This window comes from Oryctolagus cuniculus, chromosome 6 (genome assembly GCF_051225735.1).
Source record: "Oryctolagus cuniculus isolate XC-2025 breed Fujian yellow rabbit chromosome 6, ASM5122573v1, whole genome shotgun sequence".
In the NCBI taxonomy this organism is placed as follows: domain Eukaryota; kingdom Metazoa; phylum Chordata; class Mammalia; order Lagomorpha; family Leporidae; genus Oryctolagus; species Oryctolagus cuniculus.
In genome coordinates, this window is record NC_142872.1 from 22,441,992 (window position 1) to 22,462,057 (window position 20,066).

The 20,066-nt window shown below is 52.9% G+C and overlaps 1 protein-coding gene and 1 long non-coding RNA gene across 5 annotated transcripts in view; one reads left to right on the forward strand and one right to left on the reverse strand.

The window, feature by feature from the left end:
• RAD50 (RAD50 double strand break repair protein) overlaps positions 1-2,771 on the forward strand; it is an 82,175-nt gene extending 79,404 nt beyond the window's left edge. For 3 of the 4 annotated variants that reach the window (XM_051843300.3, XM_051843298.3, XM_089334590.1), the window contains 2 exons: positions 1,344-1,477; positions 2,515-2,771. In XM_051843300.3, coding sequence (XP_051699260.2) covers positions 1,344-1,477; positions 2,515-2,701 — 321 coding nt within the window. In that variant the 3' untranslated portion in view covers positions 2,702-2,771. 4 annotated transcript variants of the gene reach the window in all.
• Positions 2,772-3,200: 429 nt separating this feature from the next.
• On the reverse strand, positions 3,201-13,087 carry LOC149126049 (uncharacterized). Its single transcript, XR_016236087.1, has 3 exons — positions 12,970-13,087; positions 3,796-3,902; positions 3,201-3,414 (listed from the first exon to the last, which is right to left on the reverse strand). It is a non-coding gene; the product is annotated as an uncharacterized LOC149126049 (long non-coding RNA).
• Between the last annotated feature and the right edge of the window lie 6,979 nt (positions 13,088-20,066).

Below are 20,066 nucleotides of genomic sequence, written 5' to 3' on the forward strand. Positions count from 1 at the left end.
GTTGCACCTAGGATGCATCCTGATTTCAGTGGTCAAAGGGGGCAGGAGTGTGTTTCAGAAGCAGTGACGTGACAAAACTAGCAAACCAGATCGTGGGTGGAGTCAGATGAGGCTTGGCCATTGGTCACAGAGCCTTGTTGACAAGATGGTGCCTCAGAGGCCAGACATCTGCCAGTCAGTGGGCTGGAGATTGCCCCAGGTCCCTCTGCCATCTACACATGTCTCCAAGTGGTACATGGGACATACATATTAGGACAAAGCTGTGCATGGATCAGCATTTTTGCACCAAAGTAAACTTATCAAGTACCCTGGTGCAAACAAACTCGGCTAGGTCAGGCCAGCTACTCTACAAGAGGCAAGGAGGCAAGTCAGGATGTGAGAAAAATGGGCCCAGCACCCTGCGGACAGGTGAGGGCCTTCTGCACCGAGGACGCTGCAGGGTAGCAGCAGGTCATCACCCTGGGGCTCTGAACGTCTTTCAGTCCTAAGACTGAGTATTCTCGGAGTTTCCAGTTTTTGCTTATGTTAGCCCAGACAGCCGATACAGACTTAAGACCTCTGCAGATTACTATCTAAATCCAGCTCTGCAAAAATGACACATTTGTCATCTATAATCAGTATTACTGCTTGCTTTGGTGATTTTTAGTGGTAATTATACATAGAAATACATAGTGTTTCAACATGAATTAAAAATACTTTCTGAGCGAAAGTAGATTTTCTGCCGCTTCTCCAAGGGAAGATTACCTCCTTGGCGTAGCGAGAGCACAGAGCATCCACCCTGCCTCTGCAGGTTTTTGAAGCCCAAGCGGCCAGCCTGATGCTGCACACGTGATGGGTGGTGGGCGGGCTGGCAGTGGTGGGAGTCACAGGTAAGAAGGAAGTGTCTGTCATCCGAAGAGGCAACTGAGGCCCCTCCTTTTGTAATCTGGCCTGCCTGGGTGGCTGAGGCAAGTGTCTACTGTCTAGTCAGCAGCCCACTCCCTAGGGGAGAAAGGTAATCTGTCTGTAGTAGCTAGGGCAAGAATTTTTAAGATTGTTCATCATAGACCCTTAATGAGATTAAGAGTTTCAGATAAATGGCCACACATCTGTATCAGGCCTCCAGTTTCCAGTTTGTTAGAGTGGATGTGTGTGGGGTGTGTGATCAGCATCGTTAATGATGGGTGGAGAGAATGGAGTGATGGTTTCGCTCCTGGAGGGGCTACAGGGCCAGGTGCCCTAAAGGGCCAGTGATTCCCTACCATCAGTACCCTTGGGATATCACCCCGCTTTGAGAGGGATCGTGCCTGCAGCCGTGAGCAGGAGGCCTGGGGGGGGAGACGTCTCACTCGGCGTTTTTCCAGGTCTTAGCCTCCCTCATCATCCGCCTGGCCCTGGCTGAAACGTTCTGCCTGAACTGCGGCATCCTTGCTTTGGACGAGCCCACAACCAACCTTGACCGAGAGAACATTGAATCTCTGGCGCATGCTCTGGTGGAGTAAGTATCCCACGCTGGGGACAGGTTGTGATCGGTGCGTTCTGGGCTGGAGCCCCCCTAGACAGAGCCTTTGTGGGGAAGGCAGTTGGTGCCAGGCCCCGGGATTTTCCTTTCGACAGCAACTCTTCAGGTCCCTCAGAAAGGAGCAAGATGCCGGCCAGCGGCTGCAGACGCCATCTGCACTTCCCCGCGTTCTCACAAAGTCACAGCTCGTGGTTCCTGGATTGGCTTGGTTTTCCTGTAAACCCAGCAGAGGAACCGCACTGTCGTGAAGACATCCCTGGGTGGTCGCAGTGGGCTTGGGATGGTCTCCCCAGGTTTTCACATGTGACCAACCAGGAGGAGGACTGTGCTGGCAGGCACTTGCCCCCAGGTAGAAGACGGTGTCAGCTTGCTGTACCCCGTGTAACCTCAAGAGCATCCAGCGCCAAGCAAGGGATCAACAGTGGTTAAAAGAAAAATTCTTTCGGGTCAGCCTTGTCGCTGATTACTGAGCAAGAGTGCGCCCACTCCACCCACTCAGGGCCCCGTGTGTCACAGCAGTGATGCATCCAGCAACTGGTGATGGCAGAATTCTGAGTAGACCTGGCTCCTGAGAAGGCCGCGTTATTCCCCTTACCTGTAGTGTCTTGATTATTTGAAGACTTTTCTTCTAGAGAAAACGAGTAACAGGTCAGGGAAATCCCTGCTGAGGGAATGGTCAGGCGCCTCCTGAAGTGGAGCAGTTTAGGTGTCCAGGAAAACTAACAGTTCACCTGCTTCAGTCAGAAGAACCTTTGCCATCTCGTAGACTCGAGTGCGTGTGCCCTTACCTGCGCCTAAGCCAGGCATCAGGCCACGCCTGGAGAGGTGGAGGGCACTCCACCCTGGCTGAGCTAGAAGCCTGGGGCCGCCCGGCCCTCCCTCCACTTCCTGTAGGGCGGCCTGAGGCACAGGAAAAGCTATAAGAATGAATTTATGTGTCTGGCAGGGTCTGCAATGGCTTTCTCAAATGAAATCCATTTGGTTAACAAAATATTCTACATTTTTTTTTTCAGGATAATAAAAAGTCGCTCCCAGCAGCGTAACTTCCAGCTCCTGGTAATCACTCATGATGAAGATTTTGTGGAGCTTTTAGGACGCTCTGAATATGTGGAGAAGTTCTACAGGATCAAGAAGAACATCGATCAGTGCTCAGAGATCGTGAGGTGCAACATGAACTCCCTGGGGTCGTACGTTCATTAAAATCACTTAAATGCCGAAGACCTTGAGTCCTCTGTCGGCTGAATCAATAATAAAATACATTCTGTACGAAGGTGCTTCTCACTGCTGTTAACAAGTTAGGACTTTGGTGTCAATCACTGGGAATTTACTCCCTCGCATGATTTTCTGAACAGCCGAGTTGGCAGTAGCTGAGGATGACTGGAACTGACACAGTTCTAGCATCCGGCTCTGCCTCTGCTTTATACATCAGCAAGTGGCCTCCCTTTAGGCCTTGGTTTCCTAACTGCTATCTGAAGCAGCTGAGTGGGGTCTCGGGGTTTGACAGGAACCTTAGTACTCATCTAGGTTCAGGGTGGGGAAGGCCCTGGAAATCACTCAGTGAGCTCAAAATTCAGTAACTCCGTAGCAGGCTCATTTCTAAGTCAAGAATTTTATATTGGCCCATGAATGATGTATGAATTTCCACACAGCTCTTGGTAGAAAAAAGGTTCCCCACCCCAGTCAAATACCCATCACCTACCTCCTACACATCCCTTCAAGACAGGCATCCTGCCTTGGGCCTCTCGACTGAGGAACGCCCACACTGTGTATCCAACTCCCAAAAGTCTGGCCAAGTCCAAGGCTTCCTCTTCGCTTCCTGAACTGTGTCACGAAGTCTCCAGCCCCCCTCTGCATCCATCCTGTGTTCTGTGCAGGGCTCTGGTTGATCCGGATTCCGCTCCAAGGGGCGTTCACTGTGGAAGGTTCCTCAGAGTCAGGACTTGCTCCTACTAGGGTCCAACCTGACATGGACAGGGCAGGTGACGTGCTCACTACAGACCCGAATTCTATTAAAAGCGCAATCATACTTCCTGGAATTGCTAGCTGACATCAGATTCTGTGCACCTAAAATGATACCAGTTACACGCTACCCTTGAGCGAATGGAGGAAAGTTGCTTCCGTCATATTCTGTGTGTTCAGTGGTTCCCATGAAGACGGCTGGATGAGAAGGATTGGTCCAGACCTCACCCAGCCCTGCACGAGGCCTGTGTTCCCACGCCGCCCCCTGCTTCCTGCCCACACCAAAGCCCTTCCCCTGACACTTCGAGCCTCACAAACTAAACTTTCACACTTACCGAACTTGCGCATCGAGAGAGGAACACGGCTCCATCTCGGAGCACTGGTCCATGGGTTCCCGAACTGAGCAAGAACAAGTCAATTCTAGTCAGATCTGATAGCAAACCTGCAAGTAACCAACAGTAACCAAGGAGTTCCTCCCCCAGCAATGCAACAATGTCAGAAATTAATCTTTCTCAGTGGTCCTCAGACAGCCACGGGGCAGCTGAGACAAGGCAGCACCCCAAGCCCTGATGAATGCTTCATTTGGCAAAGAGTATTTTTTTTCTCCCCCTTTTTTCAAGATTATTTATTTGAGAGGTAGAGTTACAGGTATTGAGAGGGAGGGACAAAGAGAAAGCTCTTCCATCCGCTGGTTCACTCCCCAGATGGCTGCAGTGGCTGGAGCTGTGCCGATCTGAAGCCAGGAGCTTCTCTCAGGTCTCCTACGTGCTGGGCCCAAGCACTTGGGCCATCTTCTACTGCTTTCCCAGGTCACAGCAGAGATCTGGATCAGAAGAGGAGCAGCCGGGACTAGAACTTGTGCCCATATGGGATCTGGCGCTGCAGGTGGAGGATCAACCTACTGCGCCACAGCGCCAGCCCAGCAAAGAGTATTTTACTTTGTTATTTGTCATGACCTCAGAATGAAAGGTATCGGCCAGCGCCGCGGCTCACTAGGCCAATCCTCCACCTTACAGCGCCGGCACACCGGGTTCTAGTCCCGGTCGGGGCGCCGGATTCTGTCCCGGTTGCCCCTTTTCCAGGCCAGCTCTCTGCTGTGGCCAGGGAGTGCAGTGGAGGATGGCCCAAGTCCTTGGGCCCTGCACCCCATGGGAGACCAGGAGAAATACCTGGCTCCTGCCATCGGATCAGCACAGTGTGCCGGCCACAGCGTGCCGGCCTCGGCGGCCATTGGAGGGTGAACCAACGGAAAAGGAAGACCTTTCTCTCTGTCTCTCTCTCTCTCACTGTCCACTCTGCCTGTCAAAAAAAAAAAAAAAAAAAAGAAAGGTATCTTAAATAACAAAAAGCTAAACATCTCCCACTAAGGATTAAGACCAGGTACCTGTGTCAGCATTTTTCCGAAAGCGCCGGTCACAGCAACAGGAACAACAACAAAGGCAACGCGGCACACAGGCAGTGAAGAAACAGGGCTTGCCAGCTGCAGACTCGCTTCCCCTGCACAATGCAGCCCTCTGGGGAGAGGCCGCTGGCAGCCCCAGCCCCGCAGTTCCGTGGGCGGGGAGGGGGACATGGCTGCTTCTAGATCATTCTCTGTAGGATGCCTCCCCCCACACACTTGGCACAGACAGCCAGCATCGCGGTGTGAAGGTTAGGAAGGAACCAGAATGCTGGGCTCGTGTCCTGGCGCCACCGCTCAAAGCTGTGAGGCCTGGGACAGATTAGCAGCTTTTGCTCTGTGTCTGAAAAAGTAGGAAACATGATACTGCCGTGGCGGGCTGCTCCGGAGATGAAACGGCCTGTTTGTAAACTGCTTACAACCGCTTGCCACACAGCAAATACCGGTGTTCCAGAAAAACCTCCTCGCTGTCTCCTGTGCCCCCGGCCTGTCCACTCGCCCTCCCTGAGGACTTCAGGGCTCAGTGCCGCGTCCCCCCAGGGCCCATCTCACACCTGTGGCTGAGAAGCCCGGCCTCGGCCCCCTGCTCTTCAGCGCAGACTCCACGGTTTCACTCTAGAGCCCAGGCCCTCCAATGACGATGTCGCAGGCACCGTCACCCGGCGCTAAGCTGCTCTTCACCAGCACTTCCACCAGCGGTTCCAATCCACGGATTCTACCAATTTGTCCCACTTCTTCCCCAGTCCACTCCTCTCCCCCAGGGCTTACATTCCGCACCCTGTCACCGTGTCTGTCGCCTTCCGCACACTGCCCTCCCCCGCCCTCACCTGTGCCTGGCAGCCCCCAGTCCTGCCTGAGGCGCCCAAGTCCAGCTCTGCGCGCGCACACACACGTGCACACACACCTCAGGCGCTCCCTCGGCTGCTCCCTCGTCCCCCTCCCCTGCTGGCGCGGCGGTGGGCGTCAGGATCAGGAGGCGGCTGCGCCCGGCTCTGCATCTGCTCCCTCGGTGACCCAGCTTCACACTTCCTGTCCTAATGCGGGTTCTCCAGGAGCAGAACCCAAAACGACACTGAAGTAAAAACGGCCGGGAGGCCGGAGGGATGGTACGGGGAAGAGGTCAGCGCGGACAGGCGTGCTGTGAAGCAGGTACCCAGTGGGTGACCAGTTAACCCCTCAGGGGGACTGGGGGATCTGGCTAACTCTGCCTCAGGACCTCCCCCCCCCAGGGGTGTCTATATACCGCCCTCCTGTGTTCTAGAACACACCCGCAGAGCTGCGTCCCGAACTGTCACTAGAAGACGAGAGAAACCCTCAGCGGAGACACCCAGGAGGGCAGCCCTGGCTGAAGGCGGGCACACCGGAAGTCCTGGAGCTCCTGGGTCAGCCGTGTGTGGGCCGTCGGTCTCCCTGCCAGCTCTCTGCTGCGTCGGACCCACGAATAGCTGCCCTCTGTCCACACTGTAACTTGGAAATGAAACCCGAGAGGACCACGACCACCTTCCGGGCAGAACCTGCACCTCTCAGAGGCGTTCCGCTAACGGCGGCTACCTTCTGATGCTTCCCAGTTCAAAACTCTTGGTGTCTTCCCTGCCTCTCCGGTTTATCTCCCCATTTCCAGTCCATGAGCTTAGGACTATGGGCTCAACTTTGACAATACAGCCGGAGTCGGGTCCTGCCTCCCCAGATAAACCCCCACCGCAGGAGGCATCTGCTCTCAGCGTGGGGTCTGGCTCCCCTCGGTTTGTTCCCAGCACAGCAGCCACTGATCTTTCTCATGGAGGGGTGGGTTCGTTCTATCCGGACACTGAAGTCCGACAGACAGACATAAATTGTAGACACGAAGAACGGCTGGAGAAACGCCTGCCCATCAGGAAAGGGGAAAGGCGACACGCAGAACCCTGTGCTGTTCTGACCAAATGCAAAGCATCCAGGGGCCAGCGCTGTGGCAGAGCGGGTAAGGCCGCCACCTTGCAGAGCCGGCATCCCATGTGGGCGCCGGGTTCAAGTCCTGGCTGCTCCACTTCCGATCCAGCTCTCTGCGATGGCCTGGGAAAGCAGTAGAAGATGCCCCAAGACCCTGGGCCCCTGCAGCTGCATGGGAGACCCAGAGAGGAGGCTCCTGGCTGCTGGCTCCTGGCTTCTGATCGCACAGCTCTGGCCATTGCGGCCAACTGGGGAGTGAACCAGCAGATGGAAAACCTCTCTCTCTGCCTCTCCTGAGTTTCAAATAAATAAATAATTCTTTAAAAAATTTCAAAGCATCCCTATAAACTTAGCGTTTTCATATATAAAGCAGTTCTACTTCTCTAAGGGTGAAGACCACAAAAATTCTCCTTTAAAATCAACACTGGCAGAAATGGTCAAAATCAACTTTTTCGGGAATTTAGTAAAGGCTCACACTGACTCCCAGCCAGCGGCATTTCAACCTGCCCTCACCTCACTGCCCCTTCCTGGCTCCGTGGTAGGCTCCTGACTAGAGCGTCTGGGAAAGCAGCAGCCACGGGAGGGGAAGAATGGGCTCGGCGCTCCCCGGGTCTCGTCCCGGAGAACTGCCATTCTTCCGCTCCTCTGACAGCTGCCTGGAAAGCTCCATTCTTGGAGCCTAGTCTTCCCTAACCTCACGTACAACTCTGCTAACTGCGCTACCTGCAAGGCAGCTGGCTCAGGCTGCGCTGTGCTGTCTCGGGCACCGTCTCCAGCTGGGGCTGACAAGCGGCTGACCCGACGCTTCAAAGGAAGAGCTGCGGAACACGTCCCTGGGAGCCTGACCAGGCTCCTGCAAACTCCTGGGAGTCTGGGAGAGCACGAGCAGCTGCAGGGACTAGAGGGAGCCCGAAGCTCTCACCTCTGCCAACCGGGAGACCCTCCTGCTGCAGGAAGCAGAGGTTACAGTGTAGCTGTAAACCGCCTGCTGAGGCATGCAGACAGCCCAGCCAGCATACCCACACCACATGTGTGTGCAAACTTTAAAAAACACTACTGGTTCAAGACATGAAATCTGTGTATCCTTATTAGCTTAATACTAAGCTGAAACTTCACTGAACCAAATGTGACAAAGCAGAGTTTGTCCAAAAGTCACAAAACAAACTAGCATCAAGAGTTACAAGCCCGAGGGAAGAAGTCTTCTATTTTCCGAACTGACTTACTGTTTAAAATACCCTGTTTCCTGGGCTGGTGCTGTGGTAGAACAGGCAAAGCCGCTGCCTGCAGTGCCAGCATCCCACATGAACACCGGTTCAAGTCCCGGCTGCTGCACTTCCGATCCATCTCTCTGCTATGGCCTGGGAAAGCAGTGTAGGTGGGCCCCTGCACCCACGTGGGAGACCCGGAAGAAGCTCCTGGCTCCGGATCCGCACAGCTCTGGCTATTATGCCATTTGGGGAGTGAACCAGAAGATAAAAGATTGATCAACTGATCGATCGATCAATCGATCGATCTCTCTCTCTCTCTGTGTCTGCCTCTCTGTAACTCTGCCTTTCACATTAATTAATTAATTTTATTTTGACAGGCAGAGTGGACAGTGAGAGAGAGAGAGAGAGAGAGAGAGAGAGAGAGAGAAAGGTCTTCCTTTGCCGTTGGTTCACCCTCCAATGGCTGCCGCAGCCGGCGCGCTACGGCCGGCGCACCATGATGATCCGATGGCAGGAGCCAGGTGCTTTTCCTGGTCTCCCATGGGGTGCAGGGCCCAAGCACTTGGGCCATCCTCCACTGCACTCCCGGGCCACAGCAGAGAGCTGGCCTGGAAAAGGGGCAACCGGGACAGAATCCGGCACCCCGACTGGGACTAGAACCCGGTGTGCCGGCACCGCAAGGTGGAGGATTAGCCTAGTGAGCTGCGGCACCAGCCTAATTAATTTTTTTTTAAAAAATCCTGTTTTCAAAAAGAAATTACAAGACATGCAAAAGAACATGAAAATATGGCCCATACAAAATAAAAATTCAGTCAATAGAAATTGCTGAGGAGGCCCAAATATTAGACTTCCTAGGGGAAGACGTTAAATATCAGCTATAATAACTGTGTTTGATAGGAACTAAAGGAAATCATGTCTAAAGAATTGAAGCAAAGTACAAGAGGGGCTGTCACTGTGGTGCTGTGGGTAAATCCCATGTGGGTGCTGGTTTGAGTCCCGGCTGTTCCACTTCTGATCCAGCTGCCTGCTAATTTGCCTGGGATAGCAGCAGAAGATGGCCTGGGTGCTTGGGCCCCTGCACCCAGGTGGCAGACTAGGAAGAAGCTCCTGACTCCCGGCTTCTGCCTGGCAAAGCCCCGGCTGCTGCGGCCATTTGGAGAGTGAACCAGCGAATGCAAGACCAACCGACTTACCTACCTACCTACCTGCCTCTCTCTCCCTCTCTCTAACTCTGCCTTTCAAATAAATAAATAAATCTTCAAAAAAAAAAAAAAAGTACAAGAATGATGTATCACCAAAAAGAGACTATCACTCAGGAGACAGAAATTATGGCCAAAAACCAAACTGAGATTCTGGAGTTGAAAAAAACCAATAGTAGGTAAAGTAAAAATTGTCCTGAGGAGCTTAAAGGGCATCTGAATTGCAGAAGAGTCCGTGAACTTGCGGACAGGTCAGTTAGGGGGCTCCAGCCTGATGAATGAAAGGGGAATGCAGGAGAACCAAGGGCTCTCCAGAGACGTCCGAGTCCCCAGCCGCACACGCCGACTGCAACCAGAGCCCAGCAACGAGCAAAGGCAGGGGCAGGAGGAATACCTGCAGAATATTCTTACGCTTCTCTGGTTATGAAAACATTAATCTTCCTATTTAAGAAACTGGATGATCTCTAAGTGGGATACACTCAAAGACATCCACGGTCAAGTTGTCAAAAACGTAGACACCTTGACAATAACAAGAGAAAGGAGCAAGAGACCCTCAATAAGTTATCAACTGACTTCTCATCAGAAACAGTGGAGGCCTGAGAGCAGGGAGGTGACGCAGGCATTACAGGGCTGAATCAGACTGTCGCTCACTTCCGTGTCCAGCAAAACCATCATTCAAAAAAAAAAAAAAATTTCCCAAGGAAGCAAAAATTCAGGTAATTTGTCTCCAGCATTCTTGCCTTATAAGAAATATGGAGGAAATTCAAAAAGTTCGTGGAGATGGAATTAAAAGATAATAAAGCGTGCAAAGTTTTTTCATAATACACATTTTCCATGAACTTTTTTTTTTTTTTTTTTTTTTTTTTTGACAGGCAGAGTGGACAGTGAGAGAGAGAGACAGAGAGAAAGGTCTTCCTTTTGCCATTGGTTCACCTTCCAATGGCCGCCGTGCTGCAGCTGGCGCACCACAGCCGGCACACCGCGCTGATCCGATGGCAGGAGCCAGGTACTTACCCTGGTCTCCCATGGGGTGCAGGGCCCAAGCACCTGGGCCATCCTCCACTGCACTCCCTGGCCACAGCAGAGAGCTGGCCTTTCCATGAACTTTTTGAAGGCTCATCATATGCACGGACTTCAAAACTGGTAGGTTTTTTAACTTTTTTAAAAATTGTTTATTTGAAATGCAGAGTTGAGTCAGAGAGTCTTCCATCTGGGGGCTCACTCCCCAAATGGCCACAATGGCTGTAGCTGGGCCGATCCAAAGCCAGGAGTCAGGAGCTTCCTCCAGATCTCCCACATGGGTACGGGAGCCCAAGAACTTGGGCCATCTTTCACAGCTTTTCCAAAGCATAGCAGAGAGCTGGATGGGAAGTGGAGCAGCCGGGACTCGAACCAGCGGCCACATGCAATGCCGGGATTTGCAGGCAGTGGCTTTACCCACTATGTCGCAGCACCAGCCCCCAGAACTTTTTGCACCATAATAAACTCATCTTCTAACTTCATTTTCCACAAACTTTTTGAAGTATCTTGAATAAAGGGAGATCTTTTAGGATGCAATGAAAGGAAAACTGGACTAAAATCCACTTGAGGAAATAAGCAGCCCCACTACAGGGAAACACACAGGGAGCATGAGAGCAGAGCTGCGTCTGGTCTGTAACTCTCTGCCCACGTGCTGCGAACGGGTTTGGGGATAACTGTAATACTATGTAGGTGGACTTGCGATGTAGAGTAAGATGCATTCACATGAAAAGCACACTCTTTCCTTTTTGTATAATAGGATTGCTGTAGTTAGGAAGGGGAGAAACAGACCCATACGGAAGCTTTGAAATAGAAATTATATTGCTATTTATCTGTAATGTTAGTTTGTAATCCAGAACCTCTGTTAAAAGAAACAAGGACATTAAGATGGTGTAACAGAATATCTCTAATACAGGAGCAAACCACTCGGGGCAGGCGTGGGGTAAAAGCCACTCTGAGACAGAAGACAACAGCTGCATGACGGACATGAACCCTGCATATCACTGATGACACCGAGTACAAGCAGACTAACGAGCAACAGGAGTTGGCGGGCCGGATTTCACAAACACCATCCGACTAGTACCATTCCACATATCCAGGGGGGCTGGGTCCAGAATCCACAGATGTTCCAGTCCCTTATATAAAATGGCACATTTGCACACTATGTATGCAGATGGCCATCTCTACATTACGTACAGTACCGAGTCCAGTGTAAATTATAGGAAGACGGCAGTCCTACTCCACTCTATAGGCAACCGTGACAAGAAAAATGTCTGCATGTGTTCTGTACAGACAGTATGTGTTTCCAAATATTCTGTATTTGTAGCTGATTGAATCCACGGATACAGAGCCATAAATGTGGAGGAAAACTGTATATGCTGGCTATAAGAGACAATTCAAAGTGATATAAAGGTTGAAAATAAAAGGACAGCAGATGAAATACCAAATCTGTACCCTCAAGAGAGCTGGAGGAGCTGCACCATAGATTGTAACACTAACATTCTTGCTAGAGACAGAAAAATACATTTTGCAAAGAAGAAAAGGTAGGTCCATCACAAAGACATACAATCATAAACACATATTCACCTAACAAAGGCCATACAGATGCAAATAAATGAAGCAAAACAGAGTTGGAGGCAGACACAGGCCACTTGCCAGGAAGAATCCGGGGGGAGGTTTCAATGCCCCACTTTAGATAATGGATAGATAAAGTGGGATGAGAAAGATGCCATTACTACCAACCCTACTAATTTTGAAAAAGATCGATCACTCCTGCATACGTAATACCATTTTGGTCAATGAAGGAATGCATACATAACAGAGGTCCCGTGAGACCACAACGGAGCTGAGCAATTCCTGTCTGGCATTTCACTGGACCTCTTCTATGTTCCAACATGCAAATACCGTTCTGTCCCAGCTGCCTGTCACATTCGGCACAGTAACACACTGTGTGTTTGCGGCCTCGGAGTGTAGCAGACTATACTGCCCAGCTGTGCCCAAGGACACTGTGATGTTTGCATGAGAATGAAACCCCCCTGGGGCCGGTGCTGTGGCATAGCTGGTAAAGCTGCCACCTGCAGCACCGGCATCCTATATGGGTCCCACTTCGAGTCCCAGCTGCTCCACTTCTAATCCAGCTCCCTGCTAATGTACCTGGAAGTCTCCAACGCGGGAGACCTGGAAGAAGCTCCTGGCTCCCAATCGGCCTAGCTCCAGCCGTTGCAAGCATTTAGGTATTGAACCAACAGAAGAAAGATGTCTCTCTCTGTGCCTCTCTCTCTCACACTCTGCCTTTCAAATAAAATAAATAAATCTTAAAACAAAACAAAAGAATGAAATCACCCTGTGTCGTGTTCCTCAGATTGCAGCCCCATCATTCGGGGACACTGAGTGTATCAGGAACTCTGCAGCTGTAGGCCAACAAGATACCCTGGATGAAATTAACAAATTCCTAGATAGGTGCAAGCTACCCAAGTTGGCCTGAGAAGAACCCACAAATCTGAAGACTCAGAACAAGTGAAGTTATTAAAACAACTTTAATCATTAAGATGATTAAAAAACCAAAAGCTTTGAGAAAAAAAAAGTGCAGGCCCAGTGGTTTTACTGGTGATTTCTAGCAAATGTTTAAAAATAATACCAATCCTTTTCAAACTCTTCCAGGAAATAGAAAAGGAGGGAATATTGCCCAACTGGTTCTATGAGGTCAATATTACACTGATAACAAAACCAGACAGGAAAGGAAACCACAGAGCAACACACCTTGTGAAAGTAGATGCTGGGCCGATGCTGTAGTGTAGCAGATGAAGTCACCGTCTGCAGTGCCGGCATCCCATATGGATGCCGCTTCGAGTCCCGGCTGTTCCACTTCCGATCCGGCTCTCTGCTACGGCCTGGGAAAGCAGCAGCAGATGGCCCAAGTCCTTGGGCCCTTGCACCCGCATGGGAGACCCAGAAGAAGCTCCTGGCTCCTGGCTTTGGATCAGTGCAGCTCCAGCCGTTGTGGCCATCTGGGGAGTGAATCAGCGGATGGAAGACCTCTCTCTCTCTGCCTCTGTCTCTCTGTAATTCTGCCTTTAAAATAAATATATATTTAGAAAAAAGAAAACAAAGTAGATGCTAAAGTCCTCAACAAAATACCAGGAAAGTGAATCTATACAGAAAGCATTATACACCCAAACCGTAGGCAATAAACTACAGGTAAACTGGACTACACACACATTAAAAACTGTGCATCAGGCCGGCGCCGCAGCTCAATAGGCTAATCCTCCACCTAGCGGCGCCGGCACACCAGGTTCTAGTCCCGGTTGGGGCACCAGATTCTTTCCCGGTTGCCCCTCTTCCAGGCCAGCTCTCTGCTGTGGCCCGGAAAGGCAGCAGAGGATGGCCCAAGTGCTTGGGCCTGCACCCCATGGGAGACCAGGAGAAGCACCTGGCTCCTGGCTTCAGATCAGCACAATGTGCCGGCTGCAGCGCGCCAGCCGTGGCAGCCATTGGAGGGTGAACCAATGGCAAAAGGAAGACCTTTCTCTCTGTCTCTCTCTCTCACTATCCACTCTGCCTGTCAAAACAAACAAACAAACAAACAAACAACAACAAAAAAAAAAACACTGTGCATCAAGGGGCTGGCGTTGTGGCTCAGTGGGTTAACGCCCTGGCATGAGGCACCAGCATCCCATTTGGGCACCGGTTCGAGACCCAGCTGCTCCACTTCTGATCCAGGTCTCTGCTATGGCCTGGGAAAGCAGCAGAAGATGGCCCAAGTCCTTGGGCCCCTGCACCTGCGTGGGAGACCTAGAGGAAGCTCCTGGGTCCGGATCAGCGCAGCTCTGGCTGTTGTGGCTAATTGGAGAGTGAACCATCGGATGGAAGACCTCTCTCTCTCTCTCTCTCTCTGCCTCTCCTCTCTCTGTGTAACTGACTTTAAAATAAATAAATAAATCTTAAAAAATACAAAACTGTGCATCAAAGCAATCAGCAAAGTAGAAAGGCATCTGCAAGGATGGGGTAAAATTCTGAGACAGAGTTAATACGCACAATATATAAAGAACAGTTACAACACAACAAAAATGATTTAAAACCCACAAAGGACTGGAGCAGGCATTTCCTCGGAGATGATGATGCTGGTCACGAATGGACAGTAAGCACTTGAAGAGATGTTCCACACCACTGAAGATAATGCAACTCAAACCCACAGCGAGCTACGACCTCCTACTCACTCGGACGGCCACCATCAGAACCAGAGAAGAGTACTGGTGAGAACACGGAACGCTGGAATCCTTGTACACCACTGGAATGTACTACAATGCTGGCTCCTCCAAAAAAAAGTAGGAATACAGAACTCTTTAGAGTAAAATGATCCACTTCTGGAGTGTACCCAGAAGAGGTGAAAGCAAGTCTCGAAGGTATTTCTAGACCTCCGTTCACAGCAGTGCTGTTCACAACAGCACAGAGGGGGAGCCAGGCCAACACCTGTCAGTTCCTCCTTGGATAAACTTGCACACTGTGTATCGTGTATGCTTACAATGGATATTAGCTTTAAAAAGGAAGGAAATTGGCCGGCGCCGCGGCTCACTAGGCTAATCCTCCGCCTGCGGCGCCGGCACACCGGTTTCTAGTCCCGGTTGCCCCTCTTTCAGTCCAGCTCTCTGATGTGGCCCAGGAGTGCAGTGGAGGATGGCCCAGGTTCTTAGGCCCTGCACCCACATGGGAGACCAGGAGAGCCACCTGGCTCCTGGCTTCGGATCGGCGCGCTGTGCTGGCTGCAGCGTGCCACCAGAGCGGTCATTGAGGGGTAAACCAATGGCAAAGGAAGACCTTTCTCTCTGTCTCTCTCTCTCTCACTGTCCACTCTGCCTGTCAAAAAAAAAAAAAAAGGAAGGAAATTCTATTACATGCTACAACATGGGTGAACCTTAAGAATATCATGCTAAGTGAAAGCCTGTCACAAAAAAAAAAAAAAAAAAGACAGTCACCACCTACAGTATCAGATTCACAGAGAGTAGAAGGACGTTCCCTGGGGAGGGGGCGGGGAGAGTGATAAGGAGGCTCTGTTCTGCGAGACGCAGAGTTCCAGAGATTGGCTGCACACCAGTGTGCACGGACTGAACACTGCCGACGGTACACTCAGAACTGACTACAGTGTGTGTGCATTCTTGTGGTGAAAAAGACTAAGCACAGAGACCGAAACAGAAACACATCCATGTACATCTGCCTCGGGCAGCACGCACAGAGTCTAGCTCTGTCTACTGAGAAGGCCCTCAGGCAATGGCAGCCCAGAGTAATGGGCAAGCCCAGTGCCCAGATCTTAATTTTGAATACCCTCCCCCACTGAATGGAGCTCTGACTCCTGGGAGAAACACTTGGTTCCATGGCTGAGGGTGAAATACAAACTCAGTCTAGAACAACCTGTGGCACTCAAAAGTAGGAAAACATTCAAAACAAAGGACCCAGGGCCTGGCCTGACTGCAGCCCTGATGGCCAAAGGCTGATCAACGTGAGAAACAGCACAAGGACAGCACCTGGCTGGAACCTGCACAGTCAGTAGTCCTGAGCCCACACGGACATCAACAGGTATCTAAATGAGCAGAGACGAGGCTAGCTCTGCTTCACAGGGACTGAGCATCCCTAATCTCAAAGTCCTGAGACATCTCGAGCACCACTGTGCTGCCCCAAGCGGGCAAGTTCACACCTGACTGCACACGCAGACAGCAATCAAAACACAGGTGCAGTAAAAATACTGTATGCAATTACTGCCCACAATAAAATAAAATAAAATAATCCAAGACTTTCCTCTCTGTCTCTCTCACTCACTATCTGTGACTCTGCCTGTCAAATAAATAAGTAAAAAAAAAAATTATGGGCACAAATCTGAGGAGAAACAATGCACGTGCTGTCCAACTGTCCTGTCCAACACACTCGTCACCTAAGAGGAAAACTGTCAGCCACGTGGTCCACATCACGAGCCCGACTCACCCACAGAGGAACCTCGTGCCCGGGGCGCTCTTGCCAAACTGCAGGAGCTCAATGGAAGAGCAGACAGCGGCGGGGAGCCTGCGGGGGTTCCAGAGCGCAGAAGAGCGCAGAGTGGAGAGGGCAGCCCCAGGGGAGACTTCCCCAGCAAAATCAAACTGCGGCAGCATGGTGGCCCGGCCTCTGGAGGCTCACACAGCGAGCCACGACGGCCCGGTGACGTGACCGAGAACACGGGAGACAGTGAACTGAGAAACAAGCCTATCGTTAACTGCAGAGGGGAGAACCTTCAAGGGAAAATAAAAGGAGCCCTAGCCAGGCCTGCTTCAGCCGTGACCACGGCAGAGCGGTTACGTAAGCGGAGAGCAGGGCTTCAGGCAGACCCAAACGCGAGCTATGCTGGCAGAGAGAAGAGGAGGAGGACGTCGGTGGAGAAAGGCTGACAAAGAGCAATCAGCACAAGTATCCCTCGGGGGCCACTGACTATGCCTTCGCCAGAACATCACCAAGTAGCAGCCTCGGTTTCATGGGGCGAGCAGAAGAGCGTAAGCAGCGGGTACACCGGCTCCGAGGGCTCCCGGGCCCAGCTCTGTGGTGCAGCAGGTTGAGTGGCTGCGTGGGGCAGGGCGTCCCACAGGGGAGGGCCTGTTTGCATCCTGGCCACTCCACTACATTATTCTTGGACTACAGAGCTGAGAGGCTGGAGTAGGACTTGGGTGGAAAGACATTTCATGAGAAATCAGTTCACCGAGAGAACACAATTATTAACACAGAGCTTTGAGCTGCGCATCGGGGCACAGAGGACAAAGCACTGCTTAGGACGACCATACCCCATGCGAGAGTGCCGGGGGTTCCGGTCCCACCTCCGCCTCCAGTCGGCTTCCTGCTAATGGGCACCCTGGGAGACGGTGGCTCAAGTGCTTGGGCTCTGCCACTCGTGTGGGAGACTTGGACGGAGTTCTGGGCTCCTGGCTTCAGCCTGGCCCAGAGCCCTAGCCACTGTGGCCATTCGAGGAGTGAACCAGCAGATGGACAATCAGTCTCACTCTTTCTTTCTCACATTTTGCCTTTCAAGTAGATAAAAATAAAAAAAACAACTCCAAAAAAGAGTGGCTCCTCTGGAGAAGAAGCTAAAGCAGCTGAAGGATCCGAGACGGTGCCCCCTGGCCACCCGGCACGGGACGCAGGCAGTGCGGGAAGAGAGAAATGCTGGCCAGGCACAGAAGCAGGGGCACGTGACCGACGCTTCCACTCCTGCCTGGCCGATCCCAGTTCCCACAGCGCCGAGTGACGGGACCCCCAGGCCCCGCACACAGTGGCTGCACTGCGGGATGGGGAGCCTCAGCTGAGAGAAGCCAGCTTCTTTTCTATAAAGGACTGCAAGCCGCCTGCTCCCGGACAGAATGCTCTCTCCCAGGGCCCCGTGCAGTCCGAGGACACGGATGCTCTGGACACGTGGGGACACAGGTAGGCTGTGCCTCCCTCACAAAACAGCACCACAAGGCACCCGTAGCAAACTGATTTTTTCCTAACCAACTTTCTTGAATTATTTCATTTTAAAAATCACCTGCAGGTGTAGCTTTCCTAAAACTGAAAGCTTAGGAAATTACACCGTCCTGTACTAGAACACCTCACTCCTGCCTGGCCCAGGGAAGCCCGGAGTCCGAGAATGTCGCAAAAGCCAGCGCCAGCTGTCCGGCCTCAGTGCAGGCCTGGCACCAGGAAGGGCAGTGCAGGATGGACGGCTGCGGGGCGGGCGAACGCCCCTCACCCCGCCCCCAGCCGCAGGGACCCACCTCTGCGAGAGCTCCCGCTTGTGACAGCAGGTGGGGGAGACATGCCGGCCGCTTGTGCCAAGCGCTCAGAGCTTTAACAGCGCCAGGGGAGAGCTTGGAGCCCTGCTCGCAGCCAAGGAGAAAGTGATGGGGCGCCCCTGCCAGAGCGGATGGCGTTGGCGCCTGTGAATCCCGGACCCTGGGCGGCCGCAGGGCGGGGAGAGGGCGGGGAGAGGCCTTGTATGCGGGGTGAGGAGCGGGACGCGCGCGCAGCCTGTAGTGCCCGCCGGTGCGCACAGGTGCTGGGGGCCCCGCTGGCCCCTGCCCTGCCTAGGGCCGGCCGCCGACCACTTCCACCTTCCCGCCCCCTCGTAGCTTCCCGGAGAAACCGGTCTACACCCGAGACAGCAGAGGAGGGCGAGCCGCACGGAGCCCGCTTATCTGCCCATCGCCCCTTACATAACGCAGAGCCCCTATCTCCCGGGGCCATCGCCCTGCTCCCACGCGCGGGCCCCAGTTCCCCGCAAGCCTTGTGCTGGTCATGGGGAGCAGAGGGACGCTGACTCATCGCCACACGGGGCTCCGGGACTTGCACAGCAAGTGGTTCCCACTCCTTTCCACCCCCCGCACCGAGCCCCATGGGAGACCCCACTCTGCGGAGGAGGAAACCGAGGCCCGGGAGAGGGGAAGGGGCGGTCACACGGCCAGACATGGGGGCCACCGCGGGTGGGGATGGCTTCCCAGCGTCTGGACCTACGGGCTCCTGCTGCGAACAACCGTGGGCTGTGGATGAAGTGGCATCCTGGCAGGGAGAGAGGCGGGCAAGCCGGGGAGGCTTGTGAGCAGCAGTGAGGGTCCAGCGCCCTGTGAAAAAGCCTTAGCCAGAGCTTGCGTCTCACTGAGGGGAGGATGGAGGGAGGCTGAGCAGGCAGAGGAGGTCCTGGGGAGACCCTGGGCTGGGGAGGAAGTGGGTAGGTAAGATCCTGACATCAGCACCCAGCAGGCAAACGCTGCGCCCTCTCTGGCTGCTTCTACAGCTCCTGGGGCAATGAGGGAAAAGCAGAGGACACAGAACAGCACTCCCCAGCACTGCTGCATCCTGCTCAGGGGACACTAGGGGCCCCAGGGGGCAGGAGCTGGTCCCTTGAGACTGACGGGCAAGGGCAAAGGTGGCGGCTGCTGCCTCAGTGGCCTGGAACAGTCACACACTGGCACCTGGGCTCAGGCAGGGCAGTCTCTGGCTAGCCGCCCAGTGAGCATTTCCTGGCAGGACGGCCAAGGGCTGAAGGCCTGGGCAGGAACCCCAGCCGTCCAGGCTGCGCCAACTCAGGGTTCCATCAAGGCAATTGTGCAACCTGGGGTTCCTGGAGGAGCCCTGGTCTGGCTGGGTCTTCCAGCTGACATCTGAACATCTGAACGGTTAGCATCTTTGCCACCGGGCCAACAGGGAGGAACTGGGTGGGCCAACAGCCGGGCTTCGCACTGTTCTTTTATCCTGCTTGACTTTCATATCTAAACCAAGTATGACCTTGGTAATCTAAGAAACTAGTTCACTGCGGGCCAGCGCTGTTGCGCACTATGTTAATCCTCCACCTGCGGCACCGGCATCTCATATGAGCATTGGGTTCTAGTCCCGGCTGCTCCTCTTCCAGTCCAGCTCTCTGCTGTGGCCTGGGAAAGCAGCAGCAGATGGCCCAGGAGCTTGGGCCCCTGCACCCGCATGGCAGACCAGGAAGGGGCACCTTGCTCCTGGCTTCAGATCGGCGCAGCGCCGGCTGTTGCAGCCATTTGGGGAGTGAACCAATGGAAGGAAGACCCTTCTCTCTGTCTCTCTCACTGTCTGTAATTCTACCTGTCAAATAAATAAATAAAATCTTAAAAAAAAAAGAAAGAAAGAAAGAAAAACCGGTTCACTGGCTAAACTTCCCCCATTCCTACAGCTGGTAGACTGCGGTCACCCACCACCGAGACTCCATGCATGTCCAGTGAAGGAAGGGGTCAGAGGACAGGTGCTCAGCGTGGTCACCAGGTAGCCATGGCAAGTGTGGGCCCCCTCACCTACTCCTGGAAGCAAGCCCAGCCAGATCTTGGAAACTATGCATGAGACCCTTC